The sequence below is a fragment of the Pezoporus occidentalis genome, unplaced genomic scaffold, assembly GCF_034315485.1.
Source record: "Pezoporus occidentalis ecotype Australia unplaced genomic scaffold, CSIRO_AGI_Poc_V1 ctg4, whole genome shotgun sequence".
NCBI classification, from domain to species: Eukaryota; Metazoa; Chordata; class Aves; order Psittaciformes; family Psittacidae; genus Pezoporus; species Pezoporus occidentalis.
Window position 1 is genome coordinate 3997416 of NW_026915724.1, and position 21247 is coordinate 4018662.

General features: G+C 41.0%; 1 protein-coding gene across 4 annotated transcripts in view; it reads right to left on the reverse strand.

Annotated features, from left to right (window-relative positions):
* Positions 1-21247, reverse strand: part of CUNH8orf34 (chromosome unknown C8orf34 homolog) — a 166393-nt gene that overhangs the window by 83327 nt on the left and 61819 nt on the right. For all 4 annotated transcript variants that reach the window (XM_062633227.1, XM_062633226.1, XM_062633228.1 and 1 more), the window contains one exon: positions 17622-17788. In XM_062633227.1, coding sequence (XP_062489211.1) covers positions 17622-17788 — 167 coding nt within the window. The remainder of the gene's footprint in view (positions 1-17621; positions 17789-21247) is intronic.

Here is a 21247-nt window from a genome sequence, read left to right on the forward strand (position 1 = left end):
AAATAAATTCTTCCAGGGTGTCAGAGCTAATGGTATTAGCCTGAGTCAGTACTGAGAGGTACTGCAGAACATTAAGCCTATACCACTCATTTTCAGAGAAAACCATGACTTCTTGAGCAATTATTTTTGTATATGTCCAAACACTTGTGTTAGGATGATATTCAAGTTATGAGATAACTTTGCATCCAAAGACAAACCTTTAAACAAGCTTCTACTGAATTCAATGTACTGTTTTGGTAAGAGATCAGTATAAAACAAGCAAAAATCTTTACATTAGGTCAGCACAGGAATAGATTTCATTATTGTCCCCTGTTCATGTAGCTTGTCCATCATTAATTTAAATGAAAACATTACATATCCATCAGAAGTTTCTTTAGCATTTGGATTATTTCTTTTCTTAATATTAACCTCATAAAATTTGAACAAAAATGCAAATGTTTGCAAACTCCTGCTTCCATTTCTTTTTAATAATAATAAAGAAAAAATTATAAGCCCCAGCAATATTACAATCATGTTAATGAATTTGAAGAATGTGAAACAGAAAATTTAAAATAAGGCAGAGTCTCCAAATTTTCCTGACTAGGCTGTGTAGCAGTTGAAAGGGTCAAGGTGTTTCTGGCTCCCAGGCTCCCACACACCTTTCCTTTCCTAGCACTAGTCTTTTCTAGTTCTGTAGCTTCCTCTCCTCACTTTCTAAGATGTCAGTGCTGTACATACTCTGCAGACACAGCAGGGAACAGTGTGAATGTGATCTGTAAGATACTACTGTAAGACATTATTTTTCATTTGTTCAGTAACCAGGACCACTTTGTATGGGTCACAAAAACATCTCTTTTTAAAATTATTATATTCATTGTATTTTAAATAGCATTGCTTTGTCACCTGTATCATGGGTAAATGCACTATCCATAGACTACTTCAGGAATTTTGGAGACATGAGGTTGTTGCCAATTTTCTGTCTGCATGTATAATTTGGGCATGTTTCTTTGTATCAAATACACCCATATTTCATTTTCAATTTTCATATTCACTTCATATTCTACCAGAGAAAGTTTCCAATTTTTCCTAAATAAATCCAAATGCTTTTTATTGGATATTCACTGATCTTTTTATTTTATCTTTAATTCTCCATTAGGACTGTTCTCTCTGGATCCATGGCGTTAATACTACACTCATCTAACCTGTAAGAAGTGGTTGTTTCTTCTAGCTAATTACATTTTCTGTCACACAGTCTGGGATGCCTTCAACTTTGTGCTTAGAGGACTGACTTTTCAATCTATCTTGTCATTCTCCTATTTGGATTATCTGAGATATTTCAGCCCACATTAAAGGGTCAGATGAGGGAAAGGACTGTAACGGGCTGTAATTACTTGTCTAGGTGCTTCTACATTAACTTTGTATCTGTATAATTACTGTATAACTTAATATCTGTATAACTACTTTAGCGTATCAATATTTAAACTGTGACATAAAAATACATTTTCTCCTGAGTGCTTATCTTGACACTACTCTTCAACTTTCTTCTTCTCTCCTTCTTTCTTCTGTTTTTCTTTCTAAGCACAAATCAACATTTTGGTTTTGATTCAGCTTGCAGCTTTATTTCCATCACATTCTGGAGACAACCATGAGGTTTGACAGAATTTTGGCACTACTAAAGGGCCAATACAATTCTCATCAGTAAACAAATCTCCCTTCTGCATGACTGAACTTGTAATCAGCTACTGGCTAGTTGAAAGCTCAGTTTGCACCTGTAATATTTGTTACCAGATTTGAAACTGGCGTTTTATGTTAAGTAATACAGTTATGTTACTAGAGGAATAGGGGAATAGAGCTATCATTCATGCATGTTTGTATGACAGATATGTTTCTTATATAGGTTATCCAAACATCTAGTATTTTAAACCCCTCTGCATGCTTTCTAATCACACTGAAAGTGTTCTCTTTCATCACCTATTTTACTTCCCTTCTGAAATCTAGATCTAATCTCTTTGCCTCAGTCTGTTCTGTTTGGTAAAATACTTACTTGCACAGTCGTTTACCCAGACATAGAGCAACAACAAGTTTCTAATAGTTTAATTTTCAGCATTTTACAAGTAGAGTAAACCAAAATTACAGTTCATGGGCCTGTGGCCCTCCCTATGCTAGCAATTCATAAAATCATTAAGGTGCAGAGGGACCTCAGGAGGTTTCTAGCTCACCTTCCTGTTCAAAGGAGGGTCAGCCATGTTGCTTTGTATTTTATCAAATTGAGTCTTGAAAACATCCAAGGTCAGTGACTCCACAAAGTCCCTGGGCAACCCATTTCAGCAGTTTAATATCCACGTATTGATTTTTTCCCCCCTTTATATCTAATCAGAACCTTGCCTGCTTCAATTTATACCTAGTATCACTCACCCTCCTGCTGTGTACCTCAGTAGAGAATATGTATCCTCTTTCTCAGGAGCCTCCACTTAGGCACTGGGAGGTGCTCTTGGATCCCCCTTAGGCCTTCTCTTTTCTGTGCTAAAAAACTGAGTTGCCTCAGCTTCACCCCACAGGTAGGACCCCTACATTATGAACAATGGATTGTCTTTAAAGGAATGTCATCTGCTTTTAGCTGCCAGAGTTCCTGCAACATAACTTCTGCAATCTCTTTACTACCACAGCTTACATCCTGTACTGTACTCCACACATTTAACTCTTGATTCTTTTTTTTTTCTCTTTTTCTTTCACATGGCTATAAGCAAACACAGGCTGTAAGAATGAGCTGAACCTCCCCTCGAAAAAGGCAACATCTCTGCTTCTTTACTATCATCTTATCTAAAAGCTTCTATATCCAATCACATCAAAATACATCTGCTGCAGCAGTTGGATCTTCTGGAGAGCTGAACTTCCCATTTGACCTACATTTCTGTTCATGAGGATTTGCCATTTTTTTCTATTTTTTTTTAATAGCCTAGAGGAAAAAGTAGTATTTTTCCATTCATTCTCCTAACTTTACTATCACTTCTTCTCTAAATCATGGATACTTCCTCTAATTTCATTATTCTAGCTTTAGCAGACAATATTACACTTATATGAGATACCAAATGTTTTAAGTACTAATTCATTTTATTTTCTACTGGGAATACTAGTTATTCTGAGATACCCACACTTCTGCAGAAGAATGTGTAACTGAAGCTCTAATATTATTTCCTCATGCTGCTGCAGTACTTGTCAACTCCAATTCCATTGTGCTAGGACCCATACTAAAAAATGGCAGAGTTTTACAGTTTGAACAAAGACCTTAGGAAGCAGTTACTTCTGCTCAGTAAAATTGTCGACATAATTTGTCTTTTTTCTCACACAAACCCACACTGCAAATCAGTGAATCTAAGATGAACTAACTAGCTACATATTAACAACTAAATGATCAGTCTTCTGGAGTTTGTAACATCATTAGTGTTCAGAGTCGGAAAGTTGGGGCTGTTCAGCCTGGAGAAGAGAACTCTGCATGGAGACCTCACAGCAGCCTTCCAGTATCTGAAGGGGGCCTACAAGGATGCCAGAGAGGGACTCGTCATCAGGGACTGTAGTGATAGGAGAAGGGGTAACAGGGTCAAACTTAAACAGGGGAAACTCAGGTTAAGACATAAGGAGGAAGGGTGGTGAGGCACTGGAATGGGTTGCCCAGGGAAGTTGTGAACGCTCCATCCCTGGCAGTGTTCAAGGCCAGGTTGGACAGAGCCTTGGGTGATATGGTTTAATGTGAGGTGTCCCTGCCCATGGCAGGGGAGTTGGAACTTGATGATCTTAAGGTCCTTTCCAACCCTAACCATTCTGTGATTCTATGACATATAGATTTCAACCTGATTTCCAAAGTAACAAACTGACGTTCAGCATTACTCATCTTCTGCCTTTCAGAAACCTGCTACAATTTATCTACATGGTTTGAATGTTCCTTCTGTCAATTCTGCATGAATAAACTGTAGTGAAAATTTTTACTTACATTATAACAATTGCTAAACCAGCTGGAAAGTCTTAGGACATGCTAATCTTCTTGCAAGCCATAATTAAGAATTGGCTTTAGTCTGTTTGGGCTTGCCAGAAGGATAATGGAATAGTAATGGAGTAGTACCCACGCATCTTTTACGTTACCTTACCTTTAACTAAAAGCAGTTGGCATAGATGAGGCGGGAAATCCTGGAATCAAAATGTACAGACTGATGGAATGAGCAAGAAGCAATCCATTTTCTGCAGAGAGAAAAGCCAAATTTTTCCATTTTCTCATGGAAGAGAGACAGGGAATCAGCCCTCAGAGAATAAATATTTATTTAACTGTCATTTTCCCATTCTATTAGCAGAGCAGGAATAATTAACATAAGAATGAACTCATGAGTGATTTAGGGCAAAGAAGTATCTTAAGAGTACCACCTAAACAGTAAATACAGTAAAGGCACTGCCTAACTTCAAGCAATAAGAGAAATACTTAAACTTCAAAGCAAACTGCATGTGACTACTCCATATGAAGTCCCCAAATTGTTCCTAGTACTTGGTGCCTACTGCACGGTACCTAGTACATTCCACATCAAAAGACAGCTGGCTGTGTGAAGGAGAATGAGAGGACAGCAATATATTAGATAAATGTTTTCTCATGACTGTGATTGCATGAATAAAATCCCATAGCCCAGCTCATGGGTATACCTGGCTGGATGACTGGGCCCAACGAATTGTGGTGGATGGAGCTAAATCCAGTTGGCAGCTGGTTACAAGTGGTGTTTCCCGGGGCTCAGCACTGTGGCCAGTTCTATTTAATAACTTTACTGATGATCTGGAGGAGGGGATCAAGTGCACCCTCAGTAAGTTTGCACATGACACCGAGGTGGGTGGGAGTGTTGATCTGCTGGAAGGTAGGAATGCTCTGCAGAGGGATCTGGACAGTCTGGATCAATGGGCCAAGGCCAATTATATGAAATTCATCAAGGCTCAGCGCCAGGTCCTGCACAACAACTGCATGCAACACTACAGGCTTGGGGAAGAGCGGCTGAAAGCTGCTTGGGGTAAAAGGACCTGAGGGTGCTGACTGATGGCTGCTCAACATGAGCCAGCTCAGACCTGAGTTGTGAACTGGCATAGTGCCCTGACTCAAAGTAGCCAGCAGCATATAGACAGTAAATAAAGATTCTCTGTTATGTGCAATTTCCAAATTTGGGACTGTACCTGAGCCAACATATTTAGCAAAGTAGAACTGGTCTATCTTCTATGAATTTATCTAGTTTTATATATTTACACTTGTAGTCTCCACAATCTTCTGAGGCAATGCATTCCACAAAACAACTATGTTCAACTTGTGAAAAGCTACTTCCTTACAATTCATAGCTCAGAACGTTATCTAAAATATGCCACTTGACTCAACTACAGCTCTTTGCTATTTGCCCAACACCTGATGTTCTTGGTACATCTGGAGGCAGGCAGAGAAAAAAAAAACAACACGGAAATACACCTAGCTGTGAGTATCACCTTCCTGTCCGGTAAATGGTGTTGAGGTGGGAGGAAGCATTTTCCTATAGTTTCTTTAAAGGGACCTCTGTGTCTCCACAACCATTAAACATGACAGTCTAGAAAAATTATCAGACTAATCCAATGATATTAGGGTCAATATCACATCATAATGAGTGATCTATACCATGTTGCTGTGTCCTCTTGCCTTCCGTTAGAAGAAATCCCAGGCTGTAAGAAGGCCTGTAATAGACATTTAGATCTCTCATCTGGACAGTCAGGAGACAAGGATAGGGACTATTGACAGTATCTGCAATAATAATGTAGTTAAAATTTCACTGAAATTTCATAGAAAAAGAGTAATTTCTCATTTTTTAAGGTTATTTCTCACCTTAGTCGTTTTGCAAAAATAATTACTCTGAGTGATTTACCAATCCTGGCATTATTTGTATACTACATTTGCATAAAAATGATCAGCATTTACTTTATTGTTTGAAGCAAGAATAAAAATTTATATATAATATATATTTTTATATATACTATATATAATGATATTATATATAGTATTTAAAATCTAATATTTAGTACACTAAAAGCAAAAAAGAGAAAGATTTAATGACACTTACTGGGGTTAGAGCATGCTAATCACTGTAACCTGAACATTAAAATACAAGTGATCCATAACTGCTCATTTTGAAAAGAGAAATACCTTTTCACAACCTTGGTGGTTTCTTTGCTGCTCTTTTCCCCCCTACCATTTCCCCCCTAGACTTCAATATTTATTACACATTCTCCAGATCACATCCTGCACATGGATCCCTCCAGGTAAACTTCACATAACTAACTACCTTAAAAGAAATAACAGAGTGTATCTACGTTAAAAGAGAATAGTGAGAGAAAGGAGAAATTACTGCAAATACAACCTCCTGAATGAAATAATGTGTCTTTATCTAAGTCCACAGGAGTTATCTGAATAATAGCCATAATGCACTCTATTGAGCTTTACAGGATTTACAGTCTTTAACACTTACGGTACCCTTACACAATAGCATAAAAATCCCAGTCAGATACCATCACTTCCAAACTGTACCCCCTGTGACAACTATGGTCACTTCTCAGTGGTATGCTAAGGCCTTTGTACACAAAAAGACTAATTAAGAAGCAAAGAGACACAAGGCAAACGTCAGAGACATTCTGGAGTCCACAGTTAATGGTCTAAAACACACATGGGGAGAACAGAATCAGCTGTGAGTGAAAGGCGATAAAAATGGGAGAACAGTTGCAAGAGATCTAACCACACACTGATCAACCTATCTCAGGAAGAGGAGAGAAGCCTTTATCTAACACAAGCAAGAACTATGTCCCTGAGATGCCAGACAGAGCAGAATAAACCTTCCATCATTTCAGTACAAGCCCTCAGTCTTTAAAAAGACAGTAGTGACTTGGGAAAAATATCTTTAAGTGATAGCCTGGGTCTTGCTGGGATGGAGGTAATTTTCTTCATAGTAGCCCACATGGTGCCATGTTTTAGACTTGTGACTAAAATACTGTTGATAACACACCAATGTTTTAGCTACTGCTGAACAGTGCTTGCACAGAGTCAAGGCTTTCTCTGTTTCCCAATCTGCCCCACAGCATGGGGAAGAGGCTCTAAAGTGAGACAGTGAGACCTGAATTGACCAAAGGGATATCCTAGGCCATTTAATGCTCAGCAATAAACACTGGGGTGTGTTTTTTATCAAAGTTGCTTGAGGACTGGCTAGGCATTGTTCCACATGAGGGAGGTGAAGAGTAATTGTTTTGGAATCACTTGGTTTAGGTTTTGGCTTTTTTTTTTTCCTTTCTTCTACCTCTTCCTTTCAATTATTACACTATCTTTATCACAACCCATTAGATTTCTTGCTTTTGCTCTTCCTATTCTCTCCCCCCTAACACTGTGGGGCAGTGAACGACTGAGGAGCTCTGCAGTTGTTAGCTACTTGCTGGGGTCAACAACAAGCGGGAAAAAACATCGTTTGGAACTTTTGAAGAAGCAGCATTCAGCAATAAGAACATGAGACAACACTGCCATCATCACTTTTGCATGACGAGCTAAAGCAATGATCCCTACCTCTGACTAGACAGAGAAATTATCTTTCCAGTGGCACAAAAATACCCTGCCACACTGACTCCTCTTCTCTGCTGGTGATTTGAACCTGATTTCTATCATACAATGAGGAGTTTGCGATCCACATAATAACAGAGCAGAGCAGGCACAGGTCTGTGTTGTGTTATGCTGTGTAATCAACAAGGGTAGGCAATTCCCACCCGGCATTTGGCAATTACATCAGCTGCATGGTCTCTACCTTCAAAGTGAACCACCATGTTGTCATGCGAGCATCGTTTTGCTTGACAGTATAAATGCTGACTGGAATTCTTTACTAAATTATTTACTTCTAAGAGCAATAAGGTCTTTAATGCTGGTCAGCCTTAGCATGGCAGGGTCTGTGCAGCATAACATGCCATGACTAGAGGTCTGTCCAATGTTGTGTAACTTAGGGTTCCCAGCATCTGAAGGAATGTAAGAATATCTATGCTATCCCATTTTTCCACCTACAAAAGGTATTTATACCCACATCTGATGGAGTCCTCCTAATGGAGATCTGTAACACACACCTGCACCAGAGCATTACATCTGCTATTTTGCTATGTATAGTATAGCCAGTCTCTGCATGTAAAAGAGGCCTACTGTCTCCCAGTAGTGTCAGCTTCTATGCATGCACTACACAGCAGATGCTCCCTGGTATTGTTGTCAATTTCCCAATAACTGCCACAAAAGAAAAGTCAGCAGAAGCTGTCATGATGGGCAATTCACACAGCTTTCTCCCACACAACCACTCTACTTAAACCCCAGAAAACTGTTTTGAAGATGTAGCACAACTCACATACCATCTTTCCCAGGGCCTTGTGGCCTCTCTTTTGGCAAATGATGTATTCTAGTCACATAGCGGAGAAGTTTTTGTCAAGCTGGGAGAGACAATAAAGAGGAACAACCTGCTGCTAATACTGGAATAATTTGTCAGGTCTAGACTCTGTTTCCTGCATGTTGTCAAAGACCTCTAGCAAATGGGAACATCAAGAATGTCTGCTGAACCAGAGGAAATGTACTGAATGCACTGCAGATTGGACACCCTTTCATTACAGCATTTAGAAAACCAGTCTAGACTATATAAGGGGTAGACTAGCAGAGACTTACGGTCTCATCCTACAGGCAAAGGCGATCTTTACTAAATTCTATTTACCTCCTCTTGTTATAAAGTGTAAATATATCATCAGCCAATCTGTCAGGGGTGTTACAATGATTAAGTAATTAACTTTTGGAAAGATCTTGAGGAAAAAAGAAATTCTAAAGATTAGAAAAATTACTGAAGCAAACAGATGACATCAAAGCAATAATCAAAAAACATATTACTTCTTGATGTGCATTTCTGTCTTTAAAGATTATGGTTTGCTACTGCATATTACACATAATAAACATGAAAATCAGTGAACTTTCACTTAAGATTTCTACATCAAGCAAAAAAACCCACTGTTACTGCGAAACCAGCTCTAAGGAAAAGAAGATATGGTTTTACAAGTCTTAGTGCTGCAAACACTTAAATTTCTCTCACATACATGATTATTTCCATTGAAATCATGGAGGGTTCTCAGTCATACAGACTGGCATATGCATCAATTGCAGGAAATAGGGTTCAGTTATCACCACCTTTCACTTCAACCACACCTGTGTGAGCTTCCTGGCTACACTTATCTTTGGATTGGTGCTAAATAGGTAACTAGTGCATAATTAACATGGCAAGCTTTTTAATTTTGTGAGCATGAATAAAGATTGGGCAACAAGATTCAGTCAGCTGATCGGAGCTAGCCTAGCTAGAGCCACAGCCGGCACGCTTCAGCGACCGCGAGGGTCAACGGAGATTAGGAAAATCAGAGAGGAGAGCGCAGAGACATCGCGATTCCCGACATCTCCCGATCCCCGAAGCCGCAGCAGCCCTTGCGAGAGAGAGGCTGACGTGGCGGGGGGCGTTCCCACGGTGACGGCGACCACTCCCTACTGCTTGCCTTGAAAAAGCCTTTGAGAGTGCCCACCGGGTGCAGGGAGGAACAAGCCGGTCGTGTTGCTGGTGTCCCAGACTGCAGACCAATATGGTTGTCTCCAGAAAGAGAGCTTGCAGTAAGACGACTACAGCAACTCAGACGGAGACCCCGTCCCAAACCGTGGCTGTTCAGGTCTCTGGGTGCAGGGAGTGCCAGAGCCTGATGCTGCCGGGGGAGGGAGGACAGCATTCCACCTGCGTGAGGTGTGAGCAGGTAGAAGATCTGCTTAGCCTGGTGGCAAGACTTAAGGAGGAGGTCGAGACGCTGAGGACCATCAGGGAGTGTGAAAGGGAGATCGACTGGTGGAGTAACTCCCTGGCGTGCCGGTCGGAACGGTTCCAGGGAGATACCCCCCAAAAGGGGAAGGACCCCCTGCCTTCTCAGGCAGAGGGGGATGGCCCGAGACAGCCCCTGCCCTGTAGCTGTAGCGCAGAGGTAGGGGACCAAAAAGACGACGAGGGTTGGAAGCGAGTTCCGGTTCGACGTCGGGGGAAACCCTCCCCCCTTCCTGCCCTGCTTCCCCAGGTGTCCGTCCGTAATAGGTTCGAGGCCCTGGATCTTGAAGGAGAGGTAAGTGAGAATGTGGGGCAAGGCCAGCCCACAAGGCCACATAGGAAAAGGGGGTCGACTTTGCACCTCAGGACTGCCTCTGTTAAGAAAGAAAGAAGGGTCATTGTAGTAGGGGATTCCCTTCTGAGAGGAACAGAGGGCCCGATATGCAGAGTTGACCCTCATCATAGGGAAGTGTGTAGTCTGCCTGGAGCCCGGATCAGGGATATCACCAGGGCGCTCCCCAGCCTGGTGCACCCGACAGACTACTACCCGCTGCTGGTCTTCCAGACAGGTGGGGAGGAAGCTGCTTCCCGCAGTCTGAGGGGGATGAAGAAGGACTACAGGGCCTTGGGGAGGATGGTGAAAGAGTCTGGGGCTCAAGTGATCTTCTCCGCACTCCTTCCATCTTCCACTGATGATGTGGGAAGGAATGGGAAGATTCAGTTCATGAACGATTGGCTACGAGACTGGTGCTACAGGCAGGGCTTTGGATTCTTTGATAATGGCTGGTTTTATAGGGCACCAGTCTGGACAATGTCAAGTGAGAAAGGTTTGTCTCACAGAGGCAAAAGGATACTGGGGCACGAATTAGCAGGGCTCATTTGGAGAGCTTTAAACTAGATTCGAAGGGGGATGGGGTTGTTGCTGGGCTTGCCCCAGTGGGGCAGCGCTCCAGAATTAATGAAGACTGGGAGGCCTCCTATAATCCTAGGGTGAAATCGGTGTGCTCAGCTCGCTCCCTGAAATGTCTGTACACCAATGCGCGCAGCATGGGAAATAAGCAGGAGGAGTTGGAAACCTGTGTTAAGTCAGGAGACTATGATCTGGTGGCAATTACAGAGACTTGGTGGGACAGCTCACATGACTGGAATATAGTCATGGAGGGCTATGTCCTTTTCAGGAAAGACAGGCCAGCCAGGCGGGGTGGTGGGGTTGCTCTTTATGTTCGGGAGGAACTACAATGCACCGAGTTCTGTCTGGGGACAGATGATGAGCGAGTTGAGAGTCTGTGGGTGAGAATTAAGGGGCAGGCTGGCAGGGGGGATACTGTTGTAGGTGTCTGTTACAGACCACCAGATCAGGGTGAGGAAGTTGACGAGGCCTTCTACAGGCAGCTGAGAGCGGCCTCACAGTCACAGGCCGTGGTCGTCGTGGGGGATTTTAACTTCCCTGATGTTTGCTGGAAGGACCACTCGGCAACCCAGCCGCAGTCCAGGAGGTTCCTCCAGTGTGTGGATGATAACTTCCTCCTGCAAATGGTGGATGAGCCGACCAGGAGAGGAGCGCTGCTGGATCTCATCCTCACTAACAAGGAGGGTCTGGTTGAAGCAGTAAGGGTAGAGGGCTGCCTTGGTTGCAGCGACCACGAGATGGTGAAGTTCAGGATCTTGTGTGGTAGGACTAGTAGAATACCAAGTAGAATTGCAACCCTGGACTTTAGCAGGGCAAACTTTGGCCTTTTCAAGCAATTGCTAGGGGAAATCCCGTGGGCAAGGCTGCTTGAAGGAAAAGGGGCCCAAGATAGTTGGTTGACATTCAAGGACTGCTTTTTCCGAGCTCAAGATCGGAGCATCCCGACACGTAGGAAGTCAAGGAAGAGGGCCAAGAGACCTGTGTGGCTAAATAGGGAATTGCTGGGTATGCTCAAGTGGAAGAGGAGAGTTTACAGGTCATGGAAGGAGGGGCTGGCCACTTGGGAGGAATATAAGGCTGCTGCTAGGGGATGTAGGAAGGCAGCTAGGAGGACTAAGGCTTCCTTAGAATTAAACCTGGCAAGAAGGGTCAAGGACAGCAAAAAGAGCTTTTTCAAGTACATGGCAGACAAAACTAACACCAGAGGCAATGTAGGCCCACTGATGAACGGGATGGGTGCCCTGGTGACAGAAGATGCAGAGATGGCAGAGTTACTGAATGCCTTCTTTGTCTCTGTCTACTCTGCTGCAGGCAGTCCTGAAGAGCCCTATACCCCTGAGACCTTAGATGAAGTCAGGTCGACGGAGCGACTTGCCTTAGTCGATGAGGAATGGGTTAGAGATCAGTTGAGCAATCTGGACGTCCATAAATCCATGGGTCCAGATGGGATGCACCCGCGGGTGCTGAGGGAACTGGCGGAAGTCATTGCTAGACCACTCGCCATCATCTTTACCAAGTCCTGGGAAACGGGAGAGGTGCCTGAGGACTGGAGGAAGGCAAATGTCACTCCAGTCTTCAAAAAGGGCAAGAAGGAGGACCCGGGTAACTATAGACCGGTCAGCCTCACCTCCATCCCTGGGAAAGTGATGGAACACCTTGTCCTTGGTGCCATCTTAAGGCATATCAAGGATAAGAGGGTTATGAGGGGCAGTCAACATGGCTTCACCAAGGGGAAATCATGTTTGACCAATCTCTTAGCCCTTTATGAGGAAATAACACGGTGGATGGATGATGGCAGAGCGGTGGATGTGGTCTACCTTGACTTCAGCAAAGCCTTTGACACAGTCTCCCACAGCATCCTCACGGCTAAATTGAGGAAGTGTGGACTGGATGACCAGGTAGTGAGGTGGACTGCGAACTGGCTGAAGGAGAGAAGCCAGAGAGTTGTAGTCTATGGGGCTGAGTCTAGTTGGAGGCCTGTAACTAGTGGAGTGCCTCAAGGGTCAGTACTGGGACCGGTATTATTTAATATATTCATCAATGATTTAGATGAGGGAATTGAGTGTACTATCAGCAAGTTTGCTGATGACACTAAGCTGGGAGGAGTGGCTGACATGCCAGAAGGCTGTGCTGCCATCCAGAGAGACCTGGACAGGCTGGAGAGTTGGGCAGGGAATAACGGGATGAAATATAACAAGGGAAAGTGTAGAGTCCTGCATCTGGGCAGGAACAACCCCAGGTTCCAGTATAGGTTGGGGAACGACCTGTTAGAGAGCAGTGTAGGGGAGAGGGACCTGGGGGTCCTAGTGGACGACAGGATGACCATGAGCCAACACTGTGCCCTTGTGGCTAAGAAGGCCAATGGCATCCTGGGATGTATTAGAAGGGCGGTGGTTAGTAGGTCGAGAGAGGTCCTCCTTCCCCTCTACTCTGCCCTGGTGAGACCCCATCTGGAATATTGTGTCCAGTTCTGGGCCCCTCAGTTCAAGAAGGACAGGGAGCTGCTGGAGAGAGTCCAGCGCAGGGCAACCAAGATGATTAAGGGAGTGGAGCATCTCCCTTATGAGGAAAGACTGAGGGAGCTGGGTCTTTATAGTTTAGAGAAGAGGAGACTGAGGGGTGACCTTATTAGTGTCTATAAATATATAAAGGGGGAGTGTCACGAGGATGGAGCCAGGCTCTACTCAGTGGCAAACAATGATAGGACAAGGGGTAATGGGTGCAAACTGGAACACAAGAGGTTCCACTTAAACTTGAGAAGGAACTTCTTCTCAGTGAGGGTGACGGAACACTGGAACAGGCTGCCCAGGGAGGTTGTGGAGTCTCCTTCCCTGGAGACATTCAAAGCCCGCCTGGACACATTCCTGTGTAACGTTATCTAGGTGTTCCTGCTCTGGCAGGGGGATTGGACTAGATGATCTTTTGAGGTCCCTTCCAATCTCCAGCATACTGTGAAACTGTGAAACAATAAGAAAGAGGCATTTGAGCATTACGAATAAATATCATAGAATCACAGAATTGTTTAGGTCAGGAAAGATCTTTAGGATCAAGTCCAACCGTTAACCTAGCACCGCTGAGTCCACCACTAAACCAGGTTTCTAAGTGCCATATCTACAAACGTTCTAAATATCTCCAGGGATAGTGGCTCAAACATTTCCAACGTTTGAAAACCCTTTCAGTGAAGAATTTTTTCCTAATATCCAATCTAAATCTCCCCCAGTGCAATTTGAGGCCATTTCCTCTCATCCTATCACTTGTCACTTGAGAGAAGAGACCAAAACCAGCCTCACCACAATCTTCTTTCAGGCAGTTGTAGAGAACCAGGTCTTCCCTGTGCTTCCTTTTCTCCAGGCTAACCAACCCCAGTTCCCTCAGCTGCTCTTCACAGGACATGTTCTCTATATCAATACTGCGTAAAACAATACAGAATTTCTTTTTCATCTTCTTGGAACAAGGTCAAGAATGTATACATAAGTCCAAGTGTGTTACCAAAAAAGATGCCTTTACTATGTGCATGTTTATGCATAGCAGTGCATTTGAAAAATTATATACTTACACTTAATCAAACAATTGATCTTTTTAAAACCAGACAAGTCATGCTTTGGTGACTGATCAATCAGTATTTTCATCAATTTCAGGGAAAATACAGTTCAGCCCATCCCAGTGGACAGCTACAGAGGGAGTAACATGATTTCAAACTCTTAGTTCACAAAGAACTACTTTAGTTCTCGATTATATTTACAAAACACAATACAGTCTGATATATATAAAACAAGTCTCTTGATACAATTTTCAATCACAGTCCGCAAATGCATTTTCCTTTTACATTTATAAATACATGTAATTTTAGAGCTACAGTTCTCAGCCTTTTAAAGTCAGGAAGATCCTTCCCACTATGACATTACCTGCCAGTAATCTATTTCAGCCACCTGCATAACTGACTTACTTAGAAAGTTACCAGGGTGTTAACAGCCATCTTACATTATACATAAAGAGTGGTAACTGACATGAGAATGTAGGCCCATTAATATTCTTTTCTGTCTTCGCAGACATATTTCTCTTGAAATAGATTCTTCAGAAGTATAACAGCTTAATTGTTTCATCTATTTGGAATGTTACATTCTAGCTAAATTTCTATTGACAATTCTCATGTCAGTACTAAGAGTTGTTTGGGGATTTTTAAAGAAAATATACCACCAGTAAGTTTCATGCTTTTAATATCTAAATAAATCAACCAAGCTTTAAAAATGATTCTCATGAACACACACAAAGATGGAAATTTGTGTTCTCTAAAAACCTGCATTGTAAGTAGGGTACGCATTAAAGTTACCTGCTACAAATAGTATAACTTTTTTTCCCAGAATCCAGGCTTAGGAGTGAGAGGTAATTTTTTTAAGAAAGGGCCAAATAAGCAACAAATACTGAATTCTAAAGGGAACAATGAAGTACCTATATACAAGTGTGCCCTGCAATTCAGTGATGGCAGAAAGCCATGATTTGAAATCAGGTACACTGCATATAAGCAGTGCAAAAACCATCAAAGCAGTTAATGGATTAATGCAGTAAGTAATAAAAAAATTCAATCCCAGTATCATACAGTTACTGATCTGGAAAATACAGAAATGAAAAATACCTATATTTGGTGATAGAAACTTGAGTTCTCTATGTTACCTTCAAAAGAAAAATCAAACACCCTTCCTGTATAACACTTTGTCATACCCTCAAGTTTTGCGCAATTCCGCACAATATAATCTATTATATCAAATATACAACACATACTGTCAGTAAATTGCAACATGAGAATTAAAATTAACAGCCAGTCTTGCAGAAGACACAGCATTTCAGCACCAAGATGTGCATATTGAACTTCCTATCTGTAGCTATTACTTCAACATGGCTTCATCATAATCTCTATAAGCATGGCTATTCATCAAATATGCCATGATTTTGTGCTTCAGAATCACTTATATAACACCTGAGCCAGAAGCCCTGTTTGTGACATCTCTTAGTTTTAAGTTGATTTTGTATAAGCCTTGCCAGTTCGCATGAAATGCATGGTAGAAAAATGTTACAGGTTTTGCATGGCACAAATTCGGAACGAATTTCTGCAATCAAATCTTAACTAAAAAATAAACCAAACCCCAAAAAAACCCTAAGAACTTCATTTGTTTGTACAAAGATAACATTCAGCCCAAACTTCAAGACACTAGAATATAAAATTTCTTTTATACTGCCTTTCTGGTTCCACATAGCTCCAGGGATGCAAGTATCTGGACCAAAAGACCTACACATCTACTGCACACCTTTTCCTCACTATCGCCACAGAATTTAACAAGATTTTATACTGTATGTGACACATAATGAAGACAATAACATTACACACACATTTATCTACTGTGGCTTCCAGATGCCACAGAATCCTACAGGAGTTCTTTGATTTATGCCAGCAAAAGACACCTATTCATCTTTCTTTTTATGTTACACTGATAAAGTTGGAAAGGTTTGTAAATTGCAGGAGGAAATAAGGAGGTAACGCAGTGACAGAGTAATTATGGCCTTTACTGGAATGCATGGATTAGTTCTGGAAATACCAGTTAATTCTATGAAGACTGCAAGCCCACAGTCACAAACACTGTGACTTCCTTCTAATGCAAAGACTAACTGACTCACTGTGACACTAGAGTTTACCCAGCCCATTATCTCTTCTTTCTTGTAGAAACAAATGCAAGCATCACTTAAAACTACTGAAAAAAAGAATATATGTATTAATTTACAATTATTTAAGCATAACAAAAAACTCTTTTACCATGAGCATGGTCAAGGACTGGCACAGGCTGCCCAGAGACGTTGTAGTCTCTGCCTTCAACGACAGTCAAAACCCAAATGAACAATGTTCAGATCAGCCTGCTCCTGCTGACTGAATTGAGGACAGGGCTGGACTAGATATCTCCAGCAGTCCACCTCAGCTATTTTGTGATTCTATGAAGGCTGCTAAGGAAGCAACATAAATAAAATGAAGTAGAGCACCATTTGTTTTTCTGATTTTTAGATTAAGGTCCAACCTGAAGGAAAGAGTTTGCAATTGAATTCCTAAGTGAAAGAATGCTGAGCTATCTCAAGACTGCATATTTTCCATGCTTTGGTCCCACATAAAGTTCTATACAGCAAAAATTGGAAAAAAAAATAAATCCATTACTACCTTTTAAGTATCTTACACTGAAGCTTTTAAAAATAGCAGAAACCAGACTATTAATTAACTTTCTTCAACAATTTCCCTCTTCTCACAACTAGTAATTCTAGGAAAGGGAGGAAGCAGTGAACACACAGCCTTCTAGAATGCAATTTTAACATACAATAGAATCTACTGGAAAATTACAAACAAATCCTCTCAAGAGGTTACAAATTCACATTGCATAAGCTATTTGCAGCTAGTAAGTGTCAAATAAAATCCACTGAAGTTAGAACTGTGATACAGCTAAGAAAAAGAAGAACCGGATGAAAGCCAGTGAAGCTGATTCTGTTCCTTGTGCACAAATACATTCTCCAAGTAGAACCTGCGAGTAATTTATGTACAAAATCAAATTAATTACTTTTAGCACCTGAAGTGTTTGATATTTCGTGATATTTTGATGCATCTGGCAGTTTACTCACACACATATATGGTCTTCGTTACAATCACTCCTGAAAAGTTTCAAGTTAAACCTTCACACAGCTGCTGCATACTTTAGCTTCAGACATAGGGAGCAGTTTCACAGTAATCTATGTTTAATGAGCTATTACACATTTTAGATTAACCTATAATAAAAAAGTATCAGAAAATATACATAATTTTTTGCAGTTACCAAGCAGTTCCATTGCATCATCTTCATTGTCAATATCTTCTTCGGTTACAGATGGAGCTGTGCTTTGAGCAGAATCAAAGGAGTCCTGAGAAAGCATGGCAGCCAGCAGTTTCTTATGTTGTTGCTGTTGTTGCTTTAATCCTTTGGTCTTTGGCTCCATTTTTAAGCTGTGAGGGAGGAAAGCACAACTTTCTTTTACTGGTGCTCTCTACGAAGTATGTTACACATTTGTAAAATTACTGTAGCCCATGATGTCTTCAGATCTAAAGGTTAATGCCATCAGATCACACATAAACCAGCTGGTTATCATTCATTCCCTGACCATTGGATGTTGTTGTCCTGGTTTCAGATGTATCAGTTATGTTTTTCTCCTTCCTAATAGCTGGTGCAGTGCTGTATTTTGGCTTTAGTCTGAGAACAATGCTGATAACACACCAATGTCTTAGTTCTGCCAGTGAGGAAGAGTATGTGAAGCCAGGAGGGAGCAGAGACAGGACACCTGACTCAAACTCACCAAAGGAGTATTCCATACCACAGCATGTCATGTCCAGTATATAAACTGGGGGAAGTTAGCTGAAAAGTGCAGATCACTGCTCAGGTCAGACTGGGTGTCGGTCAGAGGGTGATGAGCAATTTGCATTATATATCACTTGTGTTTATTGTTTTTTTTTTTCCTTTCCCCTCTTAGTTTTATATTCTCTCCCCTTGTTATTTCCCTTATCATCATTATTAGTAGTAGTAGCAGTAATTTTATATTATACTTTCATTATTGGACTGTTTTTATCTCAACCTGTGGGATTTATATTCTTTAGATTCCTCTCCCCATCCCATCTGGAGGGGTAAGGGTGGAGGGGTGAACCAATGGCTGTGTGCTTCTGAGTTACCAGCTGGGCTTCAACCACAACAGTTATAGATCAGTTTGTGTTTTCAGTTCCTACCTAAATTTTGACGGAATGATGACAGGAAATTTCCCATTGACTTCATAGATATTAATCAAGTCTAAATAAGCTACATGTACAGAATAGAATGGCAATTACTAATCAGTATTGCCAAGGCACTGATCATACAGCAACAAAGCTGAAAACAAAGAACTGTTCCCTTGAGTGGGGATGTTATCATAAGCCCACAGGATTAATGACTATATACTTACAACAACAATTCTCATGATTTGTTGACTTGTGTCCCTAACCTAAGTAACAGACAACTGGAACTGCACAGAAGTTAGCAGAAGGGCCTAAGGAGGACTTGCTATAGTTAGCAGTTTCCAATTCCTTACAAGATCAAGACAATGGGACACAAGTTTGGTGCCTCACATAAGGATACCAGCAACACCTCAGACTGTTGCACAGTCTGTTGCAAGAAGGCAGATCTATTGCAAACATATGAAATTTACTATAATCGATAACAATTAATTTCCCGCTGCAAAGATAAACACTAGTAAGACAAAGTGGACTTTGGAGATGAAGAACAGACTTTGAGTTCAGAACATTAGGTTATGGATGAGGCTTCTGCAAGCTCCAGTTCATTTTTGGGTCTAAGAAACAAGAGCATCATTAAAAATCACTAAATTCCCCACTGTGTACATATACTGCCACTTGAGAAACTTTCCCAAGAGCCTTCTTGCTTCTGAGAATTCCTCCAGGAATTTTTTAATGTAGAAAAACTACTGAAAGTGACTTGGAAATGAGTTCAATCCTATTTTCACTCTGAATTTCTGAAACAAGAGCTCGGTACTAGCAAGATTGCCATCAGCACTTTTATATGGCCCCTTATCACATATTAATACTTTGCTTTGCTCCCTTACAGCAGCAACAGAGCAGTACAAAATCAGTGACAGTTTTTCCTCTATAGCAGTCCAGAACATTAAGGGCAAAAAGGTAACCCTTCATCAGTCTGACAAGACGTAACTAATACAACTGCCACAGACTGGCTACATTATCCTTCCCAGTCATAGTAGTGGTAAAATATGTCCTTTCAGTTGCTCAGAATTAATTCCCCCTCTTTTTTTTTAAGTAAATGGTCCTGGCTTTCAGATATAAAACATACCTGCTTCTGTTGCTTATCATCACAGGAATATATGGTAAGAGATAGTGCTTCTCTCCCACTGTTCACTATTGAATTGAGCAAGAAGTGAGGTTTATAGTTGCAAAGACAGAAAAGCAGACAACTTACAGATTCCTAAATATCACATACTATGTATACTCAGTATTATCTGCTGTATGCTGAAAAGACCAATATTGAAAACGGGCATGTTATCAACAGACCAGTGGTCCATAAGAATACGCCATTCTCTGCAGCCTGTTCAGTCCCTTACAGAATTACATGAATGTGTAAGGACCCAAGGCTTTCCCTTCCACCAAACAAAAAGAAACGGTGTGCTATGGTCTGTGGAAACAACACAGAAAGAGGGAGTCACATGACACCGATGGCAATTACTCTACTAGTGATCTGACAGTACTTAACCATCTGGATATTTATGTAGTATTCCATTCATGTTGCATTTCCTTATGTTTAGTGATAGGTAAAAGAAGACGTACTAACTGGAAATAATGGGACAATTTATTTTCATTTTCCTGTTCTTATGCTGTGATTGAAGATTTGGATTAGTTTTGAGTTTGCTGGCTTATGACATAAATCCTGATGATTAGTGATCAATAAACAATCACTTTTTATTAAAAGTGTTGCTAAATCAAATTTAGCAAGATATAATTTGTAACATTTAATGTGAATTTCAAATTGTTCCCTCTTTCAGTTGCCAGATAAAAATGTAACTGAATTACTTTAGGCTACATTAAATATAAAGAAATGAATGAAATAAGATGAGGCAGACAAAAATTCTTTACAACTGATATCTTCATTCTTTTAAGAGTCTCATTTAAACTTGCAAAATCTATACTATTCACACTACTTTTGGATATACTAGGTATATGCTACATTAAGCTAAATTATTATTACCTATTACTTGTCTCATGCATTTGGTGTTCCAAATTTTGTTAGTAGCACTTTACTTCACTGTAACACTGAATCATACCTGGAAGGAACTACCTGTTATTAGCAAACTATTATTAACCTTTCAGCTTAACCTTGATCAATACAGGTCTTTTAAACTTCCATACATACATGGCACCAATTTTAGTATCATCACTATCTTGAACTTCCCAAAGTTAATGATTATTTTGCAAGACTGCAAACATGCTTTTTATAAATGCCTTACAAAAGCTGATGAAATACTAATGAACCAAAGAATTATTCCAGATACAAAAGCAGCCATCCAAATGTAAATCCATATGCTGCATGTAATTTAGTAGTTACTCACTTCCCCTGAAAATGAGTATTCCCACTTAACGATACATATTCTTCAGCAAGTCTTCAGCACCTAACTGCACCTCAAAACTAGAGATATGTGTCCTGTGAGACCTTCCTGGCATCAAGTATCTCATATTCTCCTAATTTCATACACCAGGCAATGTGATTTTGTCATGCTAATCAACAAGACTTCTCAAATACAATTCTCAAAGACATTAATCCCATTAATCACATTTTTTTAATTACAGAATTAGTTGTGAGGTTTCCCACAGCCTGAACCAGCCTCTACAAAAGAAAAAATTCACTGCTTTGAATCATCT